Source organism: Mytilus californianus, unplaced genomic scaffold, assembly GCF_021869535.1.
Source record: "Mytilus californianus isolate M0D057914Y unplaced genomic scaffold, xbMytCali1.0.p SCAF_2, whole genome shotgun sequence".
Taxonomy (NCBI): Eukaryota; Metazoa; Mollusca; class Bivalvia; order Mytilida; family Mytilidae; genus Mytilus; species Mytilus californianus.
In genome coordinates, this window is record NW_026262668.1 from 9,718,844 (window position 1) to 9,745,295 (window position 26,452).

Here is a 26,452-nt window from a genome sequence, read left to right on the forward strand (position 1 = left end):
AACATGACATGAGTACCTGAGATCACCCGGCTTTTGTTGGTGTTCAAGTTTCTCTGTCTTCAGTTTTCAATGTAGTGTTTTATGAATTTGGAATGTCACTTTGGTATCTGCTGCCTTTTTTTATGAGTAATAAAACCTATTAATGAATTAAATGTACAAAAGTATATATTTATATACCTTTTATAGCTAACTATGCTGTATGGGTTGTGTTCATTGTTGAAGGTAGATTGGTGACCTATAGTTGTTAACTTCTACGTCATTTGGTCTCTGTTGGAGAGATGTCTCATTGGCAGTTATACCACATTTTCTTATTTTTATAAAATCAGACCATCCTAGTATTATTAACATTAAAAACAAATTCAAAGACATGAAGTATAGCTGTTTTGGTTTGTTTTATTTTACGAATAAATTAATGCCTGTTGAATACACAGCAAATAACAAAAAACATAAAATGTGAAAACAAATAGCTTTCTTCAATAGTCTTACATATTTTTCTGTTACTGATAGTATGCAATCACCAGGATCATATACTATAATGTTTCACTTCTAATTTATAACAGGATTTGAACACTGATTGATTGACAAAAAAATAACCAAACACAATATAGTCCCTGAACTAAAAACAACAGAACATAAAATGACAAAATAAGCAGATTGCACATGAAAATCAATTCATTTTTTTAAATTATAACTTTCCAAGATGTACAGTTTTCTCTTTTTATGTACTAAGATAATCTGCATTATACCAAACAATTCAAAATATTGCTATTGTTTGAATAAAATATTCTATGCTCTTTTTCTGTAATGGAAATTTAATGTTACATAGTTTATGTTTATAACAATAAAAAAAATATTAGATAATCATGGGTTATTATTCAAATCAAGAAATACATTATTTTAACTATGTTTTGAATGTAAATTCTAAAGAAAAAATACTTCAATCACAATTCTTCTTTGGCATTTGACTTTTTTGCAAACAGACCTATAGGACATGAAACACCAGTGCCCCCAAGTCCACAATATCCGTTTGGATTTTTATGTAAATATTGTTGATGATAGTCTTCAGCGTAGTAAAACTCTTCAGCAGGTAATATTTCAGTTGTTATTTTATCGTGGCCTTTTTCCGTTAAAAGTTTTTGATAGGCGGTACGAGATTCCTTAGCTTCCAGTTCTTGCTGTTCGCCATAATAATAGATTCCTGACCTATACTGGGTGCCAACATCATTACCTTGTCTCATTCCATGTGTTGGGTTGTGACTTTCCCAAAATAACTGAAAAAGAAGTAAATAAGTAATTACTTGTATTGTTAAATGTTAGATACTCAGTTATAAATTATGTTAAACATCCTGAACCATGATTTACAATGTTCAAGCAAGATAATAAGAGTTGTTGTAGATTCATTATTATTCGTTGAGTTCTTATATTTGTGGGAATAGATAAACCATGGATTGAAATGTTCAATGAGGTATACATTTTATATAGGTTTATTAAGATGAAGAACAGCAATAAAAGCACTGTTCCTCTACTTTTGTGTGTTTTTTGCTGTACATGTACTGATCTTGTGTCATGGATGGATACTCATATCCTTTGTTTTTCTATTGTATGCAAACTTTGGCAAAACAACGATTCAAGTTTCCACGAAAAATACGTTTTTCTTCAAACTACGAAAATTGGTACCCATGAAAATAAATGAATCCACAGTATCTTGCTTTAGCTAGATCAAAGGCAAAGTAACTAAGAAAAGTGATATGTGTTTTTCATGTAACTCAGGATCATGAATGATTGATTTTGTATAATTTCTATTATGGTAGCCTTAAGGAGGTATGACCCAAATTGCACCTGCCATACCAGGTGCTATGCAAGTAGTTATTGAAAGGGCTAATCATTTCTTTGTTTGAAATCCTCTAGCATTAATGCAGTTATTTTGAAAATTAAAAGCAGAAGTAAGAGTTGTTACTTTCAATTATTTCTTTTCATATCAAAAACATACCCGGTACTTATCTTGTCAAAAAACCTTAGTGAAGTAACATGCAAGCTGCATTCACTGGTAAATGAAGCCTCAAAAGTGCTTGTACCATTTTTAGTTGTGTATAAAACGTGGATTTTTACCCTGGGGTAGGTTTGTGAGAAAGAGGGTGCTCATTATGCATGCCTACATATTTTCTTATTCTTTTTTCATGTCCAAAATCTGACCAAATTGAAATCAGAGGAAGTCAGGAGAAACAAATGTATTGCCTTTGAAGAAATTTTATGAGGGAAACAAATTAATTGAATCAATAATATTCCAAGTATTTTTTTTGTTTTGTAGTGTCATGTATGCATCTACGCTATTTTCATCTTAAGCATAGCCATCTTTTAAAAACTAACTTCAATGTTTTGAATTTTCCCAAAAGGAAAGAGAAACTTTTTTGTCTTAAGCAATTTCTAAATGACTACTCTTTATCAATTACTGAAATTTCCCTTTGTTTATGTAAATGCTCTTTTGTTCCGACGTTGGAAAGTTCCCGGCGGAAAGAACTAACTAGCTGAAAAGTTCCGGAGGAACTTATTAACTAGTTACTTTGTTCTTCCTCTAGTTTAAAAGTTCCACCAGAACAAAGTGACTAGTTGAAAAGTTCCAACGGAACATATCAACTAGTTAGAAAGTTCCTTTTTGCCAAATTAGTCAAAACCGGAACTAACAAACTAGCCCAAAAGATCCAATGGAACTTATCAACCAGGCAGAAAGTTCCATTTGGAGAATTGATGCAAAGTAAAAGCGCAACATATTATATTTGAACCTTTCAAAGGGAAACCAAGATACTGATTACAAAAGTCAAAAGGAACTTATCAACTAGCCACAAAGTTCCTCTTTGGCAAATAAGTCAAAACCGGACCTAACAAACTAGCCCAAAAGTTCCAACGGAACTTATCAACCAGTCACAAAGTTCCATTTGGAGAATTGATGCAAAGAACCACATGAGGAGGGAGGTATTCTTCCCTCTCTTGAGGGTACTATGAATACTAAATTTGCATGATAATGCAACTTATTCCGTTTTATATGAGCTATGAAATACAACTTAAATTTTGCATATTTGTCCCCAAAGAAACCCCTTTCAGTGCGTTGGGTTTTCTTGTAAATTAATGATTTGCTCTTATATATACTGATACTCATTCTTCCCCCTCTTTCTACAAAAAGGACGAAATATGGTATATTCGGAACGATGTAACAAGTTGTTCTGTTCCGCCAGAACTATTCAACTAGCTACATTGTTCCGGGACTTTTCAACTAGCTACTTTTTTCCAGAACTTTTCGACTGCACTTGGAATAAAACAACTAGTTGGAAAGTTCCATCGGAACGAAATAACTAGTTGAAAAGTTCCGCCGGAACAAAGTAACTGACGGAACATAGTGGCTGTTACATTAACAGCCATATAAACTTAAACATTCCAATATTTTAGCAAAAATGTAGTTTGTGAATTTCCCCTGCACCAAATAAACACCTTCAGTGTATCTTAACTCAACAAATAAAATATCCTAGCTTATTGTTTACCTCATTCAGTAAAGTACAAACACTGATGACTTTCAAAAGTACAAACACTGATGACTTTCAAAAGTACAAACACTGCTGACTTTCAAAAGAACAAACACTGCTGACTTCAAAAGTACAAACACTGCTGACTTTCAAAAGTACAAATAATGATGACTTTCAAAAGAACAAACACTGCTGACTTTCAAAAGTACAAACACTGATGACTTTCAAAAGTACAAACACTGCTGACTTTCAAAAGTACAAGCACTGCTGACTTTCAAAAGTACAAACACTACTGACTTTCAAAAGTACAAACAATGATGACTTTCAAAAGTACAAATACTGCTGACTTTCAAAAGTACAAACAACGAGGATTTTCAAAAGTACAAACAATGATGACTTTCAAAAGTACAATCACTGTTGACTTTCAAAAGTACAAGCACTGTTGACTTTCAAAAGTACACACAACAATGACTTTCAAAAGTACAAACACTGATGACTTTCAACAGTACAAGCACTGGTAGTTTAATTTTGAGGAATACGTTCTATACCATTACCTTTAAAATGTCTGCATAAGATGTTTTCTTGGGGTCAAACACAAGTCTAACTACTTCATTATGACCAGTTCCACCTGAACAAACTTCTTTGTATGTAGGGTTAGGTGTGAACCCACCAGAGTATCCTACCTGAAAACAAAAACACAACATTTAATCAAACCTTTCTCTCAAAATGGTGAATTTTAACTTTTTTATTTCAGTTTTAGATGTCATTACACAGTCATATTGTCATCAATGTGTGTGAAGGGAAAAACTATACAAATTCTTAAACTGTCTTTCCTTCAGAATTTAGTTCAAACGAGGTTTCTTAAGGGGTGAAAAAAACATGAGATTGTTTAAGGGGTTGGATTAAGACAAGAAGTGGAAATTAAATGCTGTAGTAGAGTATTGTAAAAAAAAATGAAATTCTGCGGAATTTAAGGTTTAAGGGATAGATGAACTGATATAAAATTCAAAAAATTGTTTACATAATTTAGAATTCTCACATTTCCTGATAAAAAGACATAATAACTTTTACTGAATTAGAATTACCAAACATTTGACTACATAAAATGGAAATTTGCATATTAAGCCCACCACATTCTTTTTGTGTATGTCCCAACTTCAAGTCAGAAGCCTGTAATTAATTGGTTGCAGTCATAAATCAGGCTATTGGTTTTTCTCATTTGAATTGTTTCACATTTTGTCATGATTAGGAATTATATATACTGCAAGGGGTTTTCTCATTGTTAAAGGCAGTACAGTGACCTATTGCTTACATCCACACCAATCGGACTCTGAAAGATGGTTTTCTCGTGTGAAATCAGACCACATCTCCTTTTTTTTTTTAAACAGAAAGAGAAAATCTGTATACAGGACCATAATTACTAATCTAATAACTTTGCCATTCTTTGACAGGGAACATCTCAACACATAAAACATGTAGTGTTACATTAAAACACAAATTTGTGACATTAACAAAGATGTAAATTTTTAATCAACTGCTTATCTTAAAACACAAACCATGGTAGAATATACTCCATTGTGTTTCCAAAACTTTCTTTCTGCTCCCCAGAAGCATCCCAATCCTGAAAATAGAATAAAAACAATATTTTTGTTCTGCATCCTGATATTCATTCGTTTCCAATTGGTCACAATGTTTATTGTCAATCATATCTATGTCATATATATCACTTAATTATTCTAATGCAAACACAGTATAGTTATTCATTAACTTTTTATTTTATGACTAGATAAGCCATTGGAAAAAATAATATGGTTAAACTTTGTTTTTCATACCTTTTATAATGCCTTGGGTGCATAGGTTTTAGAACTTATTGCTTTATTTTTTTTACAAATAATATAATATAAGAAAGAATTTTTGTTGTTGTTCAACAACCATAGTAGTAGTCTAAAACTTTGATGTTTTTACCAAACATACATGGTCTAACCATTGCCATACCTTCAGATAATGGATCTATGATAGTGTGACCATTAACAGTAGAAGTACTTATCAACCATAGCCATTCCCATGCCTTTAGGGAATGGTTCTATGATAGTGTGACCATTAACAGTAGAAGTACTAACCAAACATAGCATTTCTATGCCTCTAGGGAATGGTTCTATAATAGTGTTGACCATTAACAATAGAAGTACTAATCAACCATAACTATTTCCATGCCTTTAGCCAGTTTAGGGAATGGTTCTATGATAGTGTGACCCTTAACAATAGGAGAACTAACTAACCATAGCCATTTCCATGCCTTAAGGGAACAGTTCTATAATAGAGTGACCATTAACAATAGAAGTACTAACCAAACATAGCCATTTCCATGCCTTCAATGAATGGTTCTATGATACATGTAGTGTGACAATTAACAGTAGATGTACTAACAAACAAAGCCATTTCCAAGCCTTCAGAGAATGGTTCTATAATAGTGTGACAATTAACAGTAGATGTACTTACCAAACATAGCCATTTCCAAGCCTTCAGAGAATGGTTCTATAATAGTGTGACCATTAACAGTAGATGTACTTACCAAACATAGCCATTTCCATGCCTTCAGGGAATGGTTCTATAATAGTGTTACCATTAACAGTAGAAGTACTTACCAAACATAGCCATTTCCAAGCCTTCAGGGAATGGTTCTATAATAGTGTGACAATTAACAGTAGATGTACTTACCAAACATAGCCATTTCCAAGCCTTCAGAGAATGGTTCTATAATAGTGTTACCATTAACAGTAGATGTACTTACCAAACATAGCCATTTCCATGCCTTCAGAGAATGGTTCTTTGATAGTGTGTCCATTAACAGTAGATGTACTTACCAAACATAGCCATTTCCAAGCCTTCAGAGAATGGTTCTATAATAGTGTTACCATTAACAGTAGATGTACTTACCAAACATAGCCATTTCCATGCCTTCAGGGAATGGTTCTTTGATAGTGTTACCATTAACAGTAGATGTACTTACCAAACATAGCCATTTCCATGCCTTCAGGGAATGGTTCTATAATAGTGTGACAATTAACAGTAGATGTACTTACCAAACATAGCCATTTCCATGCCTTCAGGGAATGGTTCTTTAATAGTGTTACCATTAACAGTAGATGTACTTACCAAACATAGCCATTTCCATGCCTTCAGGGAATGGTTCTTTGATAGTGTTACCATTAACAGTAGATGTACTTACCAAACATAGCCATTTCCATGCCTTCAGGGAATGGTTCTTTGATAGTGTTACCATTAACAGTAGATGTACTTACCAAACATAGCCATTTCCATGCCTTCAGGGAATGGTTCTTTGATAGTGTTACCATTAACAGCATGTTTGGGTGATACTGCCATTTTCTCTGGTCTTCCTAAAATGGAAAATTTCATCAGCACACACCATGTACACAGGTTAAGCTAGATTTCCATATGTACTTAGGCTCAGCATCAACCATTCATCTTTTGTGGAGAGGCATGGTATATTTTTTGACAACCAATCCTTTTTATGACTTTGAAGTATGAGGGTGTAAACAAATTTTTAAAGTGTTCTCATACTTTGCCAAAATGTAGTTTTTGTAGTGATATTTTCAAAAATATGATAAAAATGATAGGTCACCAAGCTAAGGCTTGTATAAAATTGACACAATTGCTAAAGATTATTGCTCTAACTCCAAGTTGTCACATGCTTATCGGAGAAGCAGCAAATACCAATTTCAAAGTCTTTGGTTTTACCCAGCCAGGGTTCAAACCCACGACCTCCCGCACTCAAGGCAAACACGCTACCACAAGACCACTGAGGCGGTGATATTTTGTAAAGATTATTCAAGGGGAATATTGTCAATAGAAAGAAAACAAAGTGACAGAATTCTCAAATAAAATATGAGAAGATATACATGTATATCATATAAATTGCTTTTTGAAAATAAATAGAGAAATGGGGTCACCATACCTTTTTTTGTTATAACACAAAATAGGGAACTTTACTGAACATTCATTTGAAAAATATTGGTACACAATGATGTTGGATAAATAATACAATTTTATAGTCACTGTCATGTTATTTATAGCACCAAAAATGGAAATTCAATCTTTATCATTAAAAAATCTTAAAAAATCAGGTTTTCTTTAAACTTAAAATTGAGAATGGAAATGGGGAATGTGTCAAAGAGTCAACAACCCGACCAAAGAGCAGAAAACTTCAGAAGGCCACCAATGGGTCTTCAACACAGCGAGAAAATCCTGCACCTGGAGGCGGGCTTGAGCTGGCCTTTAAACAAAATGTTCTTCAAGCCATGACTGTTACCATGATAACTGTTGAAGTCAAGTTCATACTAAAACATTAGATGGTAAATCAAATAGAATTATGTTGATTCAAGGTCTGATTGAGGTAGTATGTCAGTACACAAGCAAATTTTCTTCAAGTAAATTCCACAAATTTCCATTGGAATAGTAAACCCATTAATAATGAAAAAATGAATACTGATTTTAGTTGTATATATATGTAGGACTCAAATCTATGGCAGGTTCGAAATCTATGGCAGATTCCTAATCTATGGCAAATGTGACGTAACAAACGTCAAACAAATCAAATCTATTGCAGATTTTTGTTTTCTCCAAATCTATGGCAGATCTTTAAATTACGTCACATTAGAATAACGCAATATAACATCGTCGCCTCCGCAAACGTTGGCGGAACTCATAGATTTGAACACGATTCCAGATGAAGGTATTTCCCTCAACAACAATTTGCGGATGGTTTAAAGGAAGATATGACCTATTATCCGGAAGAGGGACAAAATGTGCTGTACCGGCCGAAACCCGCGATGAACAAGGGCACCGCTTTTTTCAGTACCGGATATTTTAGAAAAGGAGTTATAGTAAATATTTTACTGTCTACAGCTGGCAAAGTTTATAAAGTGAAAAATAAAATTACCGGATACCAATTTGATTTAAATCGTCATCAAATAAAAATGATATTAACGATGAAATAAAAATATTATTTGAAAATTCAAACTGTTCATTTTTATTTATCATTTTTGTTTTATAAAAAAAACTATCCCCTAATTTTTGTTTATAAGGGACTTACTAGTTGGTTTAATGAATGAGTTAAATAGGTAACATGCACAGATTAAAAAACGTTTAATTTTACGGTGCACGTCATTTCAATCTTGAAGTCTGTATTAAGGTATATGATTTCATCATTTACGAATTTTATTGGTTGCCAACACGATTTGGTTGACCATTATGAAATGTTTATTTCACAAATATTTATATACATGCTCCCTTCGTACATGTCCACTTGTTTAAGACAAGTCATTGGTCGTATATGTACTGCATTGTTTTCCATTTGCACAAAATTTGCCATAGATTTGAAAACAACAAAAAACCCGCCATTAGGAAATTACAAAACTTGCCATAGATTAGGATTGTAAAACAATCTGCCATAGATTTGGGATGGCATGATGTCACATTTACCATAGATTAGGAATCTGCCATAGATTTGGAACCCACCATAGATTTGAGTCCTACATATATAACTGCACAGAAAGGTGGTTTTACCTGAAAGGGCTTCATCCTTCTGAGGCATCTGAATCTTTGATGACATTTCTCCCATAGAAAAGAAACTTGCTGTTGGTGGTCCTGTCTTAAATAACTGTGTCACAACTATAAGCAATGGGGCACTTCGTGGGAAAAGATTCCTGTAATTCAAAATTAATAACAGAGATGATTCAGACTATTAGGTGATGGTCCTTATGTATCAATAACACTAAAAATATGTCACATGGTATGATATAACCAGATGAAGCTTGGTGTCATATATCTTCCTTGTACACCTTAGCTGTGTATTTTACCTGGGACTATACACTAATATAATAGTCCTAAATTTTACCTATTTCATGTGTAAATACACTATATAAATGTCATTACAGCGGTGTAGCACTATTGATCAATTAGACTGTATAATTTTGGCAGGTATTATTAACTTACTTTGTGTGATTGCATAAGCTAAATTATAAAACCAGAGAATGTCTATGATAAAATAAGTACATGTACATTTTTGTAGATGTGGTTTGATTGCCAATCAGACAAAAGCCTTATTTTCCTAAGATTTACAGACAGTGCATCCTACCTTATTTAAGAATACAGTAAACAACTGTCACAAATAATGGTTACGGTTGCTGTAAAACAAATGCATTGAAACTTACATAACCTAAAATGTTGATGTAACCATTTTTTGAACTGTGTGTTGACAGATGAAAACGAGGTTATAGGGAAAATCCTACAGTTCACTTTTACCCAAAATAAATCACTTGACTCCGAACAAAAAAATAACGCAAAATATGGCTGTCAAACTCCAAATTACGGAATCTTCAGAAGAGTATTCATAATCTGTTTATGAACGTCTTATTTATTCCTCAATGGATTTTGCAACTTCTTGAATAAAGATTTATACTTTTAAAATTAGTATAATCTGATAATAGTCCCCGGTTAACTAATTAGTGGGTGTACACAAAGTTTTCCGGCAATAATACTGCTATCAAAATCATTTGTGTTCACAACATTCTTTGTTTCTATTATAATAGTCCCAGATAATCCTTGATCGTAGTCAGTTTTTCATCTTTGCTCTAAACTCACATTAGGTCACTCAGTAAAAACAAGGACGTATAGTTATTATACGTCCTTGGTAAAAATAATACTTTCTCTGTTTCGTAAAAAAATCTTAATGTCACGTGGTTATAATCCACTGATATCTTGTATCTTGTATCTTGTATATGTATATAGGTTTTGGCGGTATGATTGGTGAATCATCCCCAGTTTTTGGTGGGGTTTGTGTAGCTCAGTCTTTAGTTTTCTATGTTATGTTTCGTGTACTATTGAACTTCAAGTTGTCTGTTGATTTTTTTTCTTTTTAAGCCATGGCGTTGTCAGTTTATTTTCGACTTAAAAGTTTGAATGTCCCTTTGGTATCTTTTGTCTCTCTTTTACCACCGTGACCGTCGATCTTTAATGTTATTTACAAATTCAACGATCAATGAATTTAGTGCTGCGTCTGGATGCTGGATGATTAGAACAGGAAAACAGGAAAACGAGTTCGGGTAATTTGACAAAATATATAGAGAAATCTTTGGATAAGATCATTTCCATCTGTAATCCCATTTACATGCATTTAGAAACAACCTTCCTGAAACTAGGCCATGTCTGTGTTTTTTTTTAATTAATAATTTTCCGTCAGATCAAATTTTAAAGATCTTACCAGCTAACTTGGCCAGGTAGTAAAACACTCGCTTAGTACTAAATACATTCTTATACAGTGAACCAAAATGTTTCATACACATCAAACAGTTTTGCTAAATTCTTAAACAATCGAAATCATTCAGAAATCTTGAAAATGCTTATTGAAATTATTTGCACATCAGTATATATTAATAGTGTTTTTATTTGAAACCAAATAATGATAAAAGACATACACGTGACTAAAAATCATATGCCCAGGGCTCCACTTAAGACTTGAAACCACTAATTTCTTGATTTTCAAAAGATTTTCTTAAAATATGTTTTTGTAAAACAGAAAAAGGATAAAAGGAATCACCAAAATGAATACTGGCCAGTACAACAGACCACATTAACTACCTACACTCGATTATAAAACATAGAAAACTAGTAGTGTTGTTATTTTACCTCAAACCACCTGACCAAAGTCATACTAACAAACGCGGAAGCATACACAGTCAAAAACATTTGCCTTGCAGCATTCCTTAATTTTTAAAGTTGTTCGACGTTTTATTGACTAAGGATGTACATACCCAAGGATTTGTATAGTATACAAATCCTTGACATAACTAACATTTAGTCTAAAAGCCCCTTTTATTATATACTTAGTAGTAAATACAGGTAAACTGTATCAAATCCCTAAAACTCTATGACGTCACGTCATCGATATCAGTCACGCTTGTAAAAGTTTTATCAAATCCCTAATCTGTATTACATCAACTTATGGGGGGGGGGGGGGGGGGGGGGGGGGGGAACATCTACTTGAAGTATATAATAAAGTGTATATGATATGACTTTTTCAACTTAATATCACATCCCGTATCAACCCTCAACCAATATAATCCCTCGAGCAGAGCTCTTGGGACTATATTGGTGTCTCGGGTTGATACTGGTGTGATATTGAAAAAAAGCCGTATGATATTATCAGATTATTACATGGCATTTTTCATATCAGATGTATTATCAGCCCAAGGTTCAATATCAGCCCAAGAGCCTACATCTGATATACATCTGATATGAAAAATTACATGTCATGATCTTTTTATCATATGCTTCAACAATGGAGAAAAAATAACAGTTTAATATACGGAGTGTCTATTTGTTCGGCTAGCCCGAAGAATAGTTAATAAAATGCTCCGCTGGGCGCAGCTTGATACGACCGCAGAGGTCGAACCCTGAACAGTTGGGGCAAGTATGGACACAACATTCAATATTCATCACCCCCAAACTCAATCCCAGCCTTCCCTTTGTGGTATGGTACCTTGCAGTACAATTTCAGAGAGATCCATACACTTGAACACAAGTTATTGTCTGGAAACTAGAAAAATGCTTATTTTTTGCCCCTTTTTGACCCCTTATTCCTAAACGTTTTGAGCAATTACCCCCAAACTCAATTCCAGCTTTCCCTTTGTGATATGGAACCTTGTGGTACAATGTCAGAGAGATCCATACACTAATACACAAGTTATGTCTGGAAGTTACAAAAATGCTTATTAATTCCTTAACTGTTAGTACCATAACTCCCAAAATCAATCCCAACCTTCCTTTTGTGATATTGAACCTTATGGTAAAATTTCATAGAGATCCATTCTCTTAAACTAAAGTAAGAGTGCGAAAACCAATGTGTCTTCGGACGACGACGACGACGACGACGACGCCAACGTCATTCCAATATACGACCGCAAAATTATCCGTTACAGATAGCCCAGCGTGAGGGTGCAAATGGGACAAGGAGGAATCAGACCTTAATTTTCCTCGATCTTTGTATGATTCTAAGTAAAATTTGGAAGAAAGGACACCCACTTTGAGAGATCCGCAAATAGTTTCGGTGGTTACATTTTTTTTGTCACTTGTCTCGGTAAGAATGAACAATTTCTACTTTTTACTCAATGAAACCTTGCTCGATATCACTTCTGTTAATCTGACACTGGTCAGTGTCCTGCAGGGTCAAAATAACATAATTGTTAAAACATATTGGAACTCGAATATTAAGTAAAGAATATAAAATTAACAACTATAGGTCACCGTACGGCCTTCAACAATGAGCAAAAAACCCATACCGCATAGTCAGCTATAAAAGGCCCCGAAATGACAAATGTAAAACAATTCAAACGAGAAAACTAACGGCCTAATCTATGTACAAAATAATTAACGTCCATTATAAAATTAAAATTTTATTCTGCGTCTCATGTTGATATTGAAGACCATTTTGCAAATTGTAAAATTTGGTATCGAAGGACTTCTTTAACAAAAACGAATTCATTTGCTTCTGAAAGATAGTATACGAAGGCTATGTACAGTGTACTTAAAAAGGGAAGACAATGTTACTTATCTTTAGAATGTCAGATAGATTTATTTGATAAACTGCTGAAACCAATTCTTCTTTACGGATGTGAAGTTTGGGAAAAAATAACATTATTGAACAAGTTCACCTGAAATTCTTGAAGCATTTGTTACATCTAAAAAGATCTACCACTAGCATGATCGTGTACGGGGAACCCGGGCGATATCCATTAGAAATTAGCATTAATTGTAGAATTATATTATATTGGTGCAGGTTGCTGGTAGATGAAAATAAGTTATCATCCATTTTATATAAATTTGCATATTTTCGGTATTATACATGCAACGACGATAGTGTATGGATAAAGTACATAAAAACCATATGGGACAATGCTGGATTCTCAAACCTATTTCATGTGCAAAATACCGACTTAACAAAACGGTTACCGAAAAGTTTCAAACTTCGATTGATTGACCAGTTTAAACAAATTTGGAACTCGGCTATCCAGGACACTCTTAAATGCATCACATATATATACTAGTAGGCTTTTCAAGGAAAATTTGGAATTTGAAAATTATTTTAATATTAGCAATGACCGAAATATATATACACTTTGCAAATTCCGAACTTCAAATCATTCACTCCCAATAAAAAGCGGAGATGGTATTATATTGACAAAAGTGAAAGAAAGTGTTATATATGCCAGAATGGAGATGAATATCACTATATTTTTCTTTGCCCGTCTTTAGAAGATGAAGGAACATATTTATATCAAACGGACTAATAAGCAGACATAATGTTTTAAAATTCAACACTTTTTAACTAAAAAAAAATAAAACAAAGACACTCAGACAGCTTTGCAATTTCATAAAATGTATCAACAGTAAAATTACTCCTTCTTAATTCTCAGCCATAATTTCAACATATTTAAATACTAAAACTATTTCGTTAAACATGTTTATTAACTTTATTTGTGTGTGTATATATTCTATTTATTTTTATCTATTTTATTTTTGTTTAACTTTTTTTTATGTTATAACATCTAATATTTTGAATGCATGTTTTATCTTCTCTGTAACCTTTGTGCTTGCATGGTTTTATGAGAATAAACTATCTATCTACTTTATGTTCCAATATAATGTTGGTTTTGGTCAAGAATGTGTGTTAATTAGTTTCAACTTAGTATACATTGTTATGATGAATATTTAAGATATGCCAATACATTTGAAAAGTGCCGTTTTTAACCATTTCTATGCATTTTTAATTATAAAAATAAGAAGATGTGGTATGATTGCCAATGAGACAACGCTCCGCCAGAGACCAAATGACATAGAAATTCGGATAGTTCTTTTGTATTGGAACTGATAAGCCACAATATAATGTTTTAAAACCTTAGGTGCACACATGAAGCTCAAATAAGATTATACTGTTATGCTGATCTTAAACTACTATTACACATAAATCATGGTAGTCTCAGAGTTTATAAAGTCGCAATTGAAAGATTTTTTAATGGCAGTGAAAAGTAATACGAAAATGTGCATTGTCAACATAAAAGAATCAAATTATTACCCTTATAGTTAAATAAGTAACAATATTTGAGATCCATTACTGTTTAACGCCACTTTCAGCCCTATTGTGCTATTTCAGGGTGGTCAATTTGTATTGATAGAGAACCACCGACCTTCGGTAGGAAAACACAATCCTAGACAATTAAGATTGGAGTCAAGCACACCTGCCTCGTGTACATGATGATTCGAACCCACAACGCTAGTGATACGGTAGTTCGACTACTTAGACCACTCGGCCACCGAGACTCCTATTTGAGAGATATATACTTGTTTAAAAACATTTATCAGTCAAATTGAAAATAATAATTTGTCAAAAGAAATAAAAATAAAATGATCGGGCAGTCATTTGCACCGATGAAATCATATCAAAACATGTATGCAGTTGAAATCACATTATACAATCGCAGTCTATTGCTATATGTATGCATAAGAATAAAATCTCAATTTTTTCAACTGTATGTTATAAAAAAATAAAAGTTAAAAACGTCATTGCATATAATTTTAATAAAACATTATACAATCTAACAAAAAAAAATCACATCGTGAGGTTCAAAATAAAATGTTTGACATAAATATGCTTTTGAAATAATAGTCAGTTTTTTAAATTGCATATCTGTAAAAAAAATTGTTTTTTTACTGGCAAAACTGGCTTCCGCTTACCTAGAGCCGGTAAGATACCATATTTTCTATTTTGCCGGCGCCGGCAAAATAGCCACTGCCTCTTTTTTTTTTATTGACTCTCGTGTTCTCGTATATATGTCTCTGATTTGTGTAATAGCTAACGTGTATTCTTTACATTTGTACTTCTGTTTTCCCGAACCTCTGTAAGTATTAATTTAAAGGTTCAAACGTTATTTATATCTTTTGCATTTATCAAACGTACTTTAAAGTAGTTCGGTACACGATATTTATTTTAGAACCTCCCAGGTATAAATTTCATCCAATGAAAACAACGATATTTTTGTCTCCGGGGCAAGTCTTTTCAATCGCCAGCAACTTCCGGCTAGTGTCAACGTTTTGTACCGTGCATTTTATTATTTATATTTTTAACAGAAACAGAGGCCAAAAGACAAAGGTAAACGACTTTCTTCAATTTGTTTCAAATTGTTTCGATTTTAAAATATGTTTTTTGTGTTTTAATCCCATAATGAATACTTGGCCTTTAAATAGGTGTATCGTTAATTTATGACGTGTCAGTTCTTCGTATAATTTTTCATCAGGTATAACACAAATTTGTACTCTCATATGTTTTTGGAACATCTCTACTTACACGAAAGATAAATTTATATTCAAAAGAAATATATCTGCACTTACCACATTATGTTTATTTCTCTTGATAAATACTTTGTCTTGTGTAAATAACCATAGGGTTTGCAAGGAAAGATAACCAAAGTAAGCAGGTAAGGCTCGGGATATTTTGTCTTATCAGTATTTTATTTTAAAATATGGAGGAATGTTTGATTATTTTTTTTTTACTGCCCAAAGGAAATGATACCTGTTCAGAGGAAGCAAAACAAATAACCCTAGCAATTTTTTTAAAGCACTTTTTCTTGTTTGTTAGATAATTGTGGAAATGAACTTTTTAAAATGTTAGACACATGTACATCATACATGTAATATATACAGCTCAGGAATAACAAATAAATGGTGGATTATACCTCAATTCACATATAATCCACCATTTTTTAAATTTTATGTAAATTGAGATAGACCAATTAAGGTTTAAACTTGTTAAAGCAGTGTTTTCATAATAAGTTTTAAAATGACATCTGAACATCTGTTTGCATGTACCAAGCCAAGCTTTGACTTCTACTTTTTTTCTTTATTGAAGTCATGGATCAGGTTATGCAATTAGTTGACCCAGCCAAGCAATTTGCCAAAGATTCCATCAGATTAGTTAAAAGATGTACAAAGCCAGATAGGAAAGGTAGGTGCATGTATAGAGGTTATAGTTTACAATGCATTTAGTTAGGTCTATATTTATTTCTGGTTTTACACCTTACATTCTTGTTCTTTATAACAACCTACTGATGTATTTATAATTCATCAAGATACATGTTATTTGTAAGAAATAAGTTTGAATGCAATGTACATGGCCTTCAAATATTAATATAAATATAATGATAGATACATCTTTAAAAGAGAGGTGAAACTCAGAAAGATACCAAAGGGACATTCATAATCATAAGTCGAAAATAAAATGACAACGCCATGCCAAAAAAAGAAAAATACCACCAGACAAACAACTGTACACAACATAGAAAACCAAAGACACGAACCCCACCAAAAACCAGGGGTCAACAGAAGGGTAAGCAGATCCTGCTCTACATGTATCAGCATGTGCAGTTAAAAGGTGCTTATTTGTTTCGGTGTTTTCTTTTTGAAGATAAATAAAAGAATTTATAAATATCAATCAAGTAACTTTTTTTTTATTTGAAGACAGTCTTTTTGCTTTCAAATATGTCAGTAAGGGTAGATGATGTCAAAATCTGGAAGATATACATACTAGTCGGAGGTATACACCGTTAAGAGTGGGTGCAAACAAAATAGACGAGATACATGTAAGGGTGTTTTGAGTATCATGCTTAGCTACACTACTTTAAACAGTACAAAATATTCCTCCAATTCACATAATTTATATGCATGTAACAATGTTATGTATTCATTGTAAGTATTCATTTTTGAACTTTTTTTTATAGAATTTCAGAAGATTGCCATGGCAACAGCAATAGGTTTTGCTATAATGGGATTCATTGGATTCTTTGTTAAGTTGATACACATCCCAATTAACAACATCATTGTGTAAGTTTAACAAAAGATATATATTTACCTGTATATATGTATCTTATTTTCTGTAAGATTGTATGTAATTTATTGTACTACATTCTATTGAATATATCAATATTTGCTAAACAAACATGATTTAAAAATGATATTATTTGAAGCCAATTGTTTGTCATTGCTCTCTAGTTAATGTTAAATAAAAAGAGCTTATATGAATATGAAAATCTATAAGAGTTATATATTCTCTTATTATTTAATTATGAGAATCTTCTTGTAAGTGCAGGGCCTTGGTGGTCGAGTGGTCTAAGTAGTCGAACTACTGTTTCACTAGCCTGTCAACACTGAGGTTGTGAGTTGGAATCCCGCATGGCGCAGGTGCACTCGACTCCAATCTTAATTGACTAGGATTGTCAATTTTCCTACCGAAGGTTGTGGTTCTCTCCGGGCACTCCAGCTTCCTCCACCAATAAAATCTGACCGCCACGAAATAGCACAATAGTTTTAAAAGTGGCATTAAACACCAACCATTCAATCTTATAAAGTGATAAATGTTTGCTTTACATCAAGTACAAAATGTTTTTTGCATATTCATGATGATCCTAAACCTAGTGATAGACAAGGTAGTGCACCTCTTTTTTTTCTTACTTAAGAATTAAAATATTGTAATGAGGATTTTTGGGTGTACACTTTAGTATGAAGTTTTTGTACTTTGATCCAGAGTTTTCGAATGTATCTAAATAGATAACCTGAACAAACTTTATTTGGCACAAATGTACAAGTAACTGGTATTTTATTTTTACTAATAGATTATTCTTTCATTTTTTTCAGAGGATCCTGATTTATTGACAGTATTAGCAAACAGATTCCACCTCATCATTTCATCATTCTTACTTTGAATTTGGACAAAAACTTTAAATATTTAAATTTAGCAAAGAAGTCAGCTGACAGAAATTTTCAATATATTGTTTTTGAAGGAATGAAAATCATTAATATGACAGATCATTTAAGGAATGAGTGTGACTGCAAATAAAGTCAATGTTCATATTTTTACCGCAGCAAAAAAAAATGACTTTCAACACCTTCATTTGAAAATTCATTGTGACGAATAATCTGTTCATATTAAGAGATGGATATTTTTTTTTTTTTTTTTGTTATTGTGGATTTATTTAAACATAAATACAACAGATTTTTGTCACAACTGTTTAAAATGAGTTTTAATGTAATATGTTGTAAAATAAAATAAATATACTGATTAAATCTTACTACATGACCAATTATCCCTCAAGATTGTGCCACCTGCAACAAAAGTCAGAGTAGACCAGACGTACTGTGGTCTATGGATTCGTTTATTTTTGTGGACAAGTAAAAATTGTATTTTTGTGGGTACTGGTATTAGATTTCATGTTTTTTTCAAAAGTCTGAATATGAGCCTTCAGAAAATTTGTACCTCATTGAACATTTTATTATGTGCTTCATATTTTACCATGAAATCTAGGACAATTGATACCCTATGAATAAAAATGAATCCACAGTAGGCACTGGTATGTACCATTGTTTTATGTTAACTTAACAGGCACTTCAGTCAATGATATCTCATGTGCAGCTATATTAGCATTGATTGACCATATTTCTATGAGAATATGTCTCCTTCCTCTTTGTTACATGTATACCGATAGACCAATGGCTTTGACGCTTATTCATAATTGACATTTTGCTTGGCCCAACCAATAGAGTATGTATTTAGTAGTACACTGATTTATGACCCTCATGGCTGTAACTACCAATGAGGCAGACATGGCCGCCTCACTTGTCGGCCTCCAAACCCCTGCCTCCTCTGTTTTGGATGTCTAGTTACGGCCCTGACCCTGTCGTGTACGACCTGTGTATTATACACACAGGTTTTTCATGAACAAGTGTTCAGTGTGAAAAAACACCACCCAGAGTGATTCTTAATTCAGTCATCATGAGAGGAAAAGATCAAGACAATTGTTTGTGATTATTGATTAAAAGTCAATGTTGCAGAATCTTTATATTTTTGTGAAGGTGTGGTTACTGTACAAATTGGGAGACTTTTATGACCAATACACGTAATAGTTTTAGACGGCTCAAATTTTTGACTAGAGGAGGGTGTGGTCAATTTCCACTCTGCTGCTCATGGTTAAACTTTGCATAAGTGTAACGGTCTCAAATTTCTTGGAATATTGTCTAGCCCTGTGCAATTCATGACAGTTATGATTTACTGATTTTGTATGTGAAAGCGGTGGAGTTCTTTAGATAGATATTTACTGCTTGGCTTGTTTTAGAGGTATATGAGGGAATCAATTCATAATGTTATGGTTAACATAATCTTTAACTTTGAAAAAGAGTAATAAAACACATTTTCCTGTTTAAGGGATATTGTGAACTGGGTTTTGTTGAATCCGACTGTCAAGTCGACTTTCATCATCTCTTAACCAGATTATATTCAGCAAAATACATCAGCAAGTCAATGAAAGAATCAATTACCATTTGTTTTCGTGGATAGAAAATCATATAAATATTGGTTTCTGGTGGTGGTTTGCTGCAGGTATAAATGTGTCATTGACAAATATATCACATCTCCTTATCTTTAGAACTTTAGAATGCAGAATTTGTCCATACAAACTTTGATGTTTATCAATTTATTTCACTAATTGACTGTTTTGAAAATCTTATTCTTAACCCTGAAAAAATTGATATTATTGATTGATTGTTCCTTGCTTAACATCCTAGTTAAGTAAGAACTTTCAATATGAAATGAGTAAGTGGTTTGATAGCCAATAGGACAACTATCCACCTATACCAAAGGATAAGAATGTAAATAAGAGGATTTTAAATGTCCATTTTTTTTACCCTACAGATTTAATATTTGGCAAATTTCACGAGCTGTCCAAAACCATGTCAAAACCTTGAAAGGGTTGCCACTAGGATATTGACAAAACCACAGTGTCAGCCATTATGACATCTGCCAAACTTTAAAAATTCTGTGTACTCAAACCTTATCAGAAGAGATCGAGTCAAACAAGCTTTCATTCAATTGTCAAAATCATATTCATCCAAAGACTTGCTGCTTTAGGCAAAATAAAATATTTTCCACAATAGGACTATGATAGGCACAAATGAGCTTTTGATATCAAACTATAATTAGAGACCTGGTGAATAATTTAGGTCAAATCCTGCTCATGATACTTACAAATATACCCACAAAATCAACGAAAACTTGGTATCCAATTAAATGATAATCCACAGTATACAATTTTTAGCTGACCAGACTCCTAACATCAGTTGTTAATTCAGTTAATCCATGTATCTTAAGCTACTGAGCCAATGTGGACCAAACTTTGTTGGATTAAAAGGTCCTTCATTAATTAACATTTCTTATTCTGTTTTGTTTCCTGGTAGTTAACACTATCTTCAGCTACCATGGCTATGTCATTGCAGTCAGTTTTTTACTGTTTGAGGAAGCCAGAAAGTATTATAAGGACAATTCCTTTGAATGATTATTGGGAAACCCTTTACATAAATTCCTCATTTCATAATGATTGTAGGGCAATGGTGACACATATATCCAACCCTATAGTAAATCACATTTTCAGAATTTTTCTCTGAAATTATGGTACAAAGTTGATGGAAATAATGTAAGGAAGGTCTTTTTGTATTAGATACACCTTGAGGGCGCTAGATATAATTGTCAGTGCAGAGTGATAGTTTTCAATAATTTAGGAGGGGGTCTTTAAGCGATTCGACCATATGTTATTGAAAAGCAGGATATCCAATTTCGTTTCACAACATCTTTGTTTCAAATCTCAATATAACATTTCATGTCCTACTCAGAATGAAAGCTTGCATCTCCACTCTGACCATTCTGGAAATTTAACCGATCCTACTTTTAAGTTTGTTTTACCTCATCCTGCTTAGGTAACAGAAACAGATTCCTGTAATCACTAACCTGGTTTACAGTAGACAAGAAAAAAACTGAATATACACATGAGAGACAACATACATACTGCAGAAATTGAAAATTTTAAAAAAATGACAACACAACTCAATAGTACTTGTCCTTTTCAAGTCTTTTTCCAACCCTCAGTGTCTTATGTTCAATGTTTTTTTGCTGAATTTCCAATCATAAGTAGAATCTAACTGTGACCATTTTTAATAAAAACATAAAGCAACCAACAATCAATCAATAATAAAAATATTACTGGAATGTTAAAATTATCAAATGACAACACGCATCAACAGTGCTTTCCAATGTCCCTGGTCACCTAGTGGCACATGTACTGAACTAACCTTTTATGTCTGTTCATGTCAACATACACCTTCAGTTCTCTAGGATTAATATCGACAAGAGTGCACAGGCTGAAATGGCTTGCCTGCTTTACTTAAAAAGTTTGAATTTATGTTGGTAGTCTGCGATATGAAGGTTTTACTACAAGTATCACATATAAACTTAATATTATCAATGAACCAGGAAAATGAGATCAAGATCAGATGAAACCTGCAAGTCTAACATCTACACCGTACAACCATTCCATACAGCAAATATAATAAATTGACCTATCGCTTATCATTATGTCTCTGAAATACAGACTTGGTTACTAAAACTCCACCTTTATCACTGATCCATGAAATGATGTTGAGGTCAGGTGAACATGTAGACTGTGCAAGGATCCCATTATACCAAACATTTTTATCCTATCACTCCTAATAAATCAATATTTCACCTGACAAAATACCTAAACTTACAAGCAGTCACTAGATCATGAAAATGTGGTCAAGGACAATGGACATAAAATACTGTAAATTCGAAAATTATTGCATGCATTTATTATTGCGATCTTTGTAGAATGGACAAAAATGCGAAATTAATTATTGCGATTTTAGGAAAATCTGCATACAGATTATATCCGTATCAGATATTGGATTGTGAGTTCTTATTATTGCGATAATCACCAAGTCACGTTATTCGCATTAATAAAACCCTCTCAATAATTTCTGAATTTACAGTAGATGTAAACATAAGGCATCAGTATACAAGGTATGAAACATCCAGGTCTCTACTCTCTCAAATACAAAGCTTTATACCAATACTGTCACTGGTGTCACTATGTACAGCATTTCAATGTTCATGGCAGGGGAAACAAACATAAAAGAATGAAATCAGCAAAATGTCATTTCTTTTATTCAGATGAAAAAGAACAGATTAATAAATTATATCAATTATTGGTGCAAGAGATTCTTGGTAATTGCTTTAGTACAGCCAGTCTGAATTTACCATGAAAATATTTGTGACCTAACTAGAGTTGTTCATACAGCACAGCTGTAATCTGTTATCTTATTTCTACAGGGAAAAGAAATTATTGTCAAAGTAAACTAGGTATATAAATATAAATATATTCTACATATTGTTGTGTTAAAAAATATAGTGTTGCATCTCATTTTTAGGGGGGGGGGGTGTTGAAAAAAATTAAGATAACCTTATATATGAGTATGTGTAGCAGCGATGATTGATTGATTCTTGTTTGCTTTATGTCCAGTGGAAAATATTTCATTCATTATTCAGGATGAGTACAAATTAACAATAAATATAATAGGTAGGGAATTTGGAATGTAAACAGAATTGAGGATAAGTTCGAAAGGCAAAGAAGTAACAAGTTAAAAAAAAAAACAATTTTACTATTCCTAAAAATTGGATCTTTTAGATATTAATAATAAAAATTCTTATAGATATGTTTTAATTTATGTCTATTTGCCGGTTTGGATGTCTTTTATTACTATCAGAGGTGCTTTCTTTACCAAGATTGCATTATCTCTTGAAACAATCAGAAAAAAGAAAATTATCAAACATATATAGAAAAGAAAAAGTTGAATCTAACATTTATCTAAAATCAATCATTTTTTTTTTATATCATATCATCTACCTCACACACATTTTTCTGACTCACAAGTCGACCAGTTTTTTAATTCTTACACTTAAATGTATGGTGCTTGATGGAGAAGCAACTTTGATTTTACCTAGTCCAGGATATAAACTAAGTTCTATACAATTTAGGCAAGAAGGCTATGAGACCACCAAGACGGTTCGAAAAAATAGAAAAAAGTAAGTTACAACACTATCTAGAGTAACACAACAATATGTTATTATAACAAATAACTTCATGGTCGATATTAACAGCTGTAGAATTAAAGTTTTTTTTTTTTCTGAATTCCAAGAAAACAGGAACAAAATGATATGAAAGACAAAACATTTAAGATAATTTTTTAAAAACACAGAATACTCAATGAGAATATAAAATTTTAGAATATTCAACAAACACAAACAATTGTCTGAAACAAGATAGAAATTGCCTAGTGATTGGTCAACACTGTAATATATGTATTTGGCAATTTAATATATGTACATTGTAAAATAGATTTTCATCTAATTCTACAATGAAAACAGTAATTGGAAAATAGTAAATGGGGAGCTGTGTCTAGCACAGCATGATATGACAACACCATGTAATGACCGATAAAGCTGAGCATAGATTGTGACATTGTTATTCTACTGATATCAAAGTTGATCTAAAGAACTCTTCAAAATCGAGAACCAATGCTGTGTTCATTGGACTTGTGCAAGTTTTAAAATGGGTCCTTTCTGACCCTTATTATCAAGAAAATGGTACGAGATGTCAATTTTGTTGAAATATGTTTTTTAAATTGGTGAAAATATCTATTCTGTATGCAAAAACACACATTATTATTTTATTTACTTTAAAGGGTGTGGGTTAAATCTTATCTTAGTTTAATTTCCAGTACTGATCAACCTAAACACATTACTCCACAGAAATGAGTAAATTACATGGGCGATATGCTGATACAATTAAAGAACCTGAATTTTTGCAGTGGTATTAAAATCTGGTATTTGTAATTAAGTTTACATGTGCAAAAATGAACATAAAAAAAAAATTATACAGTTCAACTTCATAAATTTTAATTTCTTCAAAAGTCCTATAATCCAAACAGGACTTCAAATACAACTACATCATTTTGAAAGCTGGTTTTGATTCCCATAAATTAATAGTAAATATGGGTTGTTTTTTAACAAACAAATAAATGTATAGTAATATCTGAGGTATTGTTAAATTTAATGGTATTAATATATATATTTAGATCATAAACTTCTTGCATAACAAAAAGAATTCTATTAAACGGAAATGACATCACAGTTACACTCAAATACTACTCTTTCTCTCAACTGCAAAATGCATTACACACACTTTCATCAACATACACCTAACTTAATTTGGCTAATTCTTATGTTATCCTAAAAAGAAAGAAAAAAATTGAAATGATGAATTTTTACAAGTCAAACACTAACGGAATCAAGTTTATAAAATGCAGTTTATGTTTTATTTGAAAATCTTGTGTTTCAAATCAGAAGAGCAACCTAGGCTCTTCATTTGTTGAAAAAGCAAACTAATTAAGCACACAACAAGCACTTTTTGGTTTTTCTTCAACGTAACACAGGCAGTATAAGTGTACATACTGCATGCACTACCATCTTAAAGATATAAAAACCATAAATAAATAAAACAAATTAAAAATGTACATTGCACAACTTAGAATAACAGCAAAATTAATATAAAATGCTGTTTTGATGTGGTAAATAAACAAAATATACAAAAAAAAACCAGGCGAAAGTCTGAAGAAAAGTAACCTCCAACATCCCCAAATTTTTTCCTAAAATATTCTTAATAGTACATGTTTTTTTCGTCAATCAAATAATAATGAAATTAAACTAAAGTATTGTTTATTGTAAATGGAATTTATGTATGTTAACACCCCTTGTGTGATGTACTGCTGTGCATATAAAAGAAAAATAATTATTTCAAAGCTGCAAAATCTACCAAAAAATTCCCAAGTCACATCATTTTCCAATAGTGTGTCTAAAACAGAAAATAATTTTTTGCAGTAAAAATTGAGTAGTGGTTTAAGTTCACACAAGTAGATTTTTTTTTTCTAAAAGCCTACAAATTTGAAAAATAAACTCAAAATTCTTAACTGATTGATGAAATTTTTCCTTTTGTGGTATCTGCTATAATATTAGACAGCAAGAAATTGTAAACAGAAACTCAAGTCGTCTTCTCAAAGTTGTCACTGTTAGACATATTAAATGAAAAAAGTAATCTGATAAACTCTGAACAAAAACCTCCTTTTATCAAGGAAATCTTTAATTGCTAAATTAAAAAAAAAAAAAATATTATTCAAGAACAAAATATCTGACAGAAAAATAGCAATGCAGCAGCAATTTATAGGACAATTTGATAATGACATGTAACTTTTTAATATATTAAATAACAGTTCATAGACTAAATTTTGCCTTACCAGGAATCTAATGCCAGTTTTCTTTCACTAGAATATCTTTGTTATTTTATCATATTTGTATTACACACTTTTTTCTTAGTTTGTTATTTCACTTATATAGCCCTAGTATAGAATATATAGGTAAAAGATATACAATCAGAAAAGAGTTATACATTGTTGGCACAAACATGACAGTCTAGATAAAGTACAAAGTATGTTCAATATCTAATTCAAGAACTCTCAATAAAATAGAGAAAAAACAAACAGTCCAGCAAAAAGTTTTTTGTATCTGAGGATGTAACATACTAAACTGTTGAACTTCAGTAGAAATCTTGTCTGCATTCACAACTGACAAACATTCTGAATATTCATCACTTCCTCACTTCCTCTTACCCAAACAAAAACAAAAATCAGTTATCTCCCTTTCATACTTTGATGAATTCACTCCCTTGTCATCGGCAGACATTTTAAGGTGAATTAACAAAACAGCAGTGAGTTTTAAATTTATGCTAAGTAACTGTATGTATCCTTCTGTCCTTCAACACGTTCTAGATATTCCTTCTCTATCAAAATGTCTATACATTTCTGAAAGAGAAAAATAAACAAAATATACTTCCAAAAGCTTTATTAATGGTTAA

At 32.2% G+C, this 26,452-nt stretch overlaps 2 protein-coding genes and 1 long non-coding RNA gene across 6 annotated transcripts in view; 1 reads left to right on the top strand and 2 right to left on the bottom strand.

Annotated features, from left to right (window-relative positions):
• LOC127727903 (uncharacterized) overlaps positions 1-26,452 on the top strand; it is a 244,332-nt gene that overhangs the window by 171,170 nt on the left and 46,710 nt on the right. The gene's annotated exons all lie outside the window — the stretch shown is intronic.
• Positions 374-16,052, bottom strand: LOC127727884 (peptide methionine sulfoxide reductase MsrA 2-like). 3 transcript variants are annotated; one of them, XM_052235044.1, is made up of 6 exons: positions 15,981-16,052; positions 9,102-9,241; positions 6,818-6,913; positions 5,072-5,136; positions 4,070-4,198; positions 374-1,271 (listed from the first exon to the last, which is right to left on the bottom strand). In XM_052235044.1, the coding sequence occupies exons 1-6, from the start codon at positions 15,983-15,985 to the stop codon at positions 942-944; spliced, it is 765 nt and encodes a 254-aa protein (XP_052091004.1). In that variant the 5' UTR covers positions 15,986-16,052; the 3' UTR covers positions 374-941. The 3 variants fall into 3 exon arrangements, with proteins under 3 accessions (XP_052091004.1, XP_052091005.1, XP_052091006.1); XM_052235045.1 differs by lacking the exon at positions 15,981-16,052 and adding an exon at positions 9,749-9,823; XM_052235046.1 differs by lacking the exon at positions 15,981-16,052 and adding an exon at positions 9,673-9,713.
• Positions 22,637-26,452, bottom strand: part of LOC127727852 (cullin-1-like) — a 39,915-nt gene continuing 36,099 nt past the window's right edge. Inside the window, exon 20 of the mRNA XM_052234971.1 lies at positions 22,637-26,399. Within this exon, the coding sequence (XP_052090931.1) occupies positions 26,319-26,399 (81 nt within the window). The 3' untranslated portion in view covers positions 22,637-26,318. The remainder of the gene's footprint in view (positions 26,400-26,452) is intronic.

Bases quoted from the DNA above. Each gene is read 5' to 3' on its own strand.
- LOC127727884 (XM_052235044.1), bottom strand. The intron at 4,199-5,071 runs GTTTGTGTTTTA...TTTTGTTTTCAG, and splicing joins ATGGAGTATATTCTACCATG to GTAGGATACTCTGGTGGGTT. The intron at 1,272-4,069 runs GTAATGGTATAG...CTTCTTTTTCAG, and splicing joins CTTATGCAGACATTTTAAAG to TTATTTTGGGAAAGTCACAA.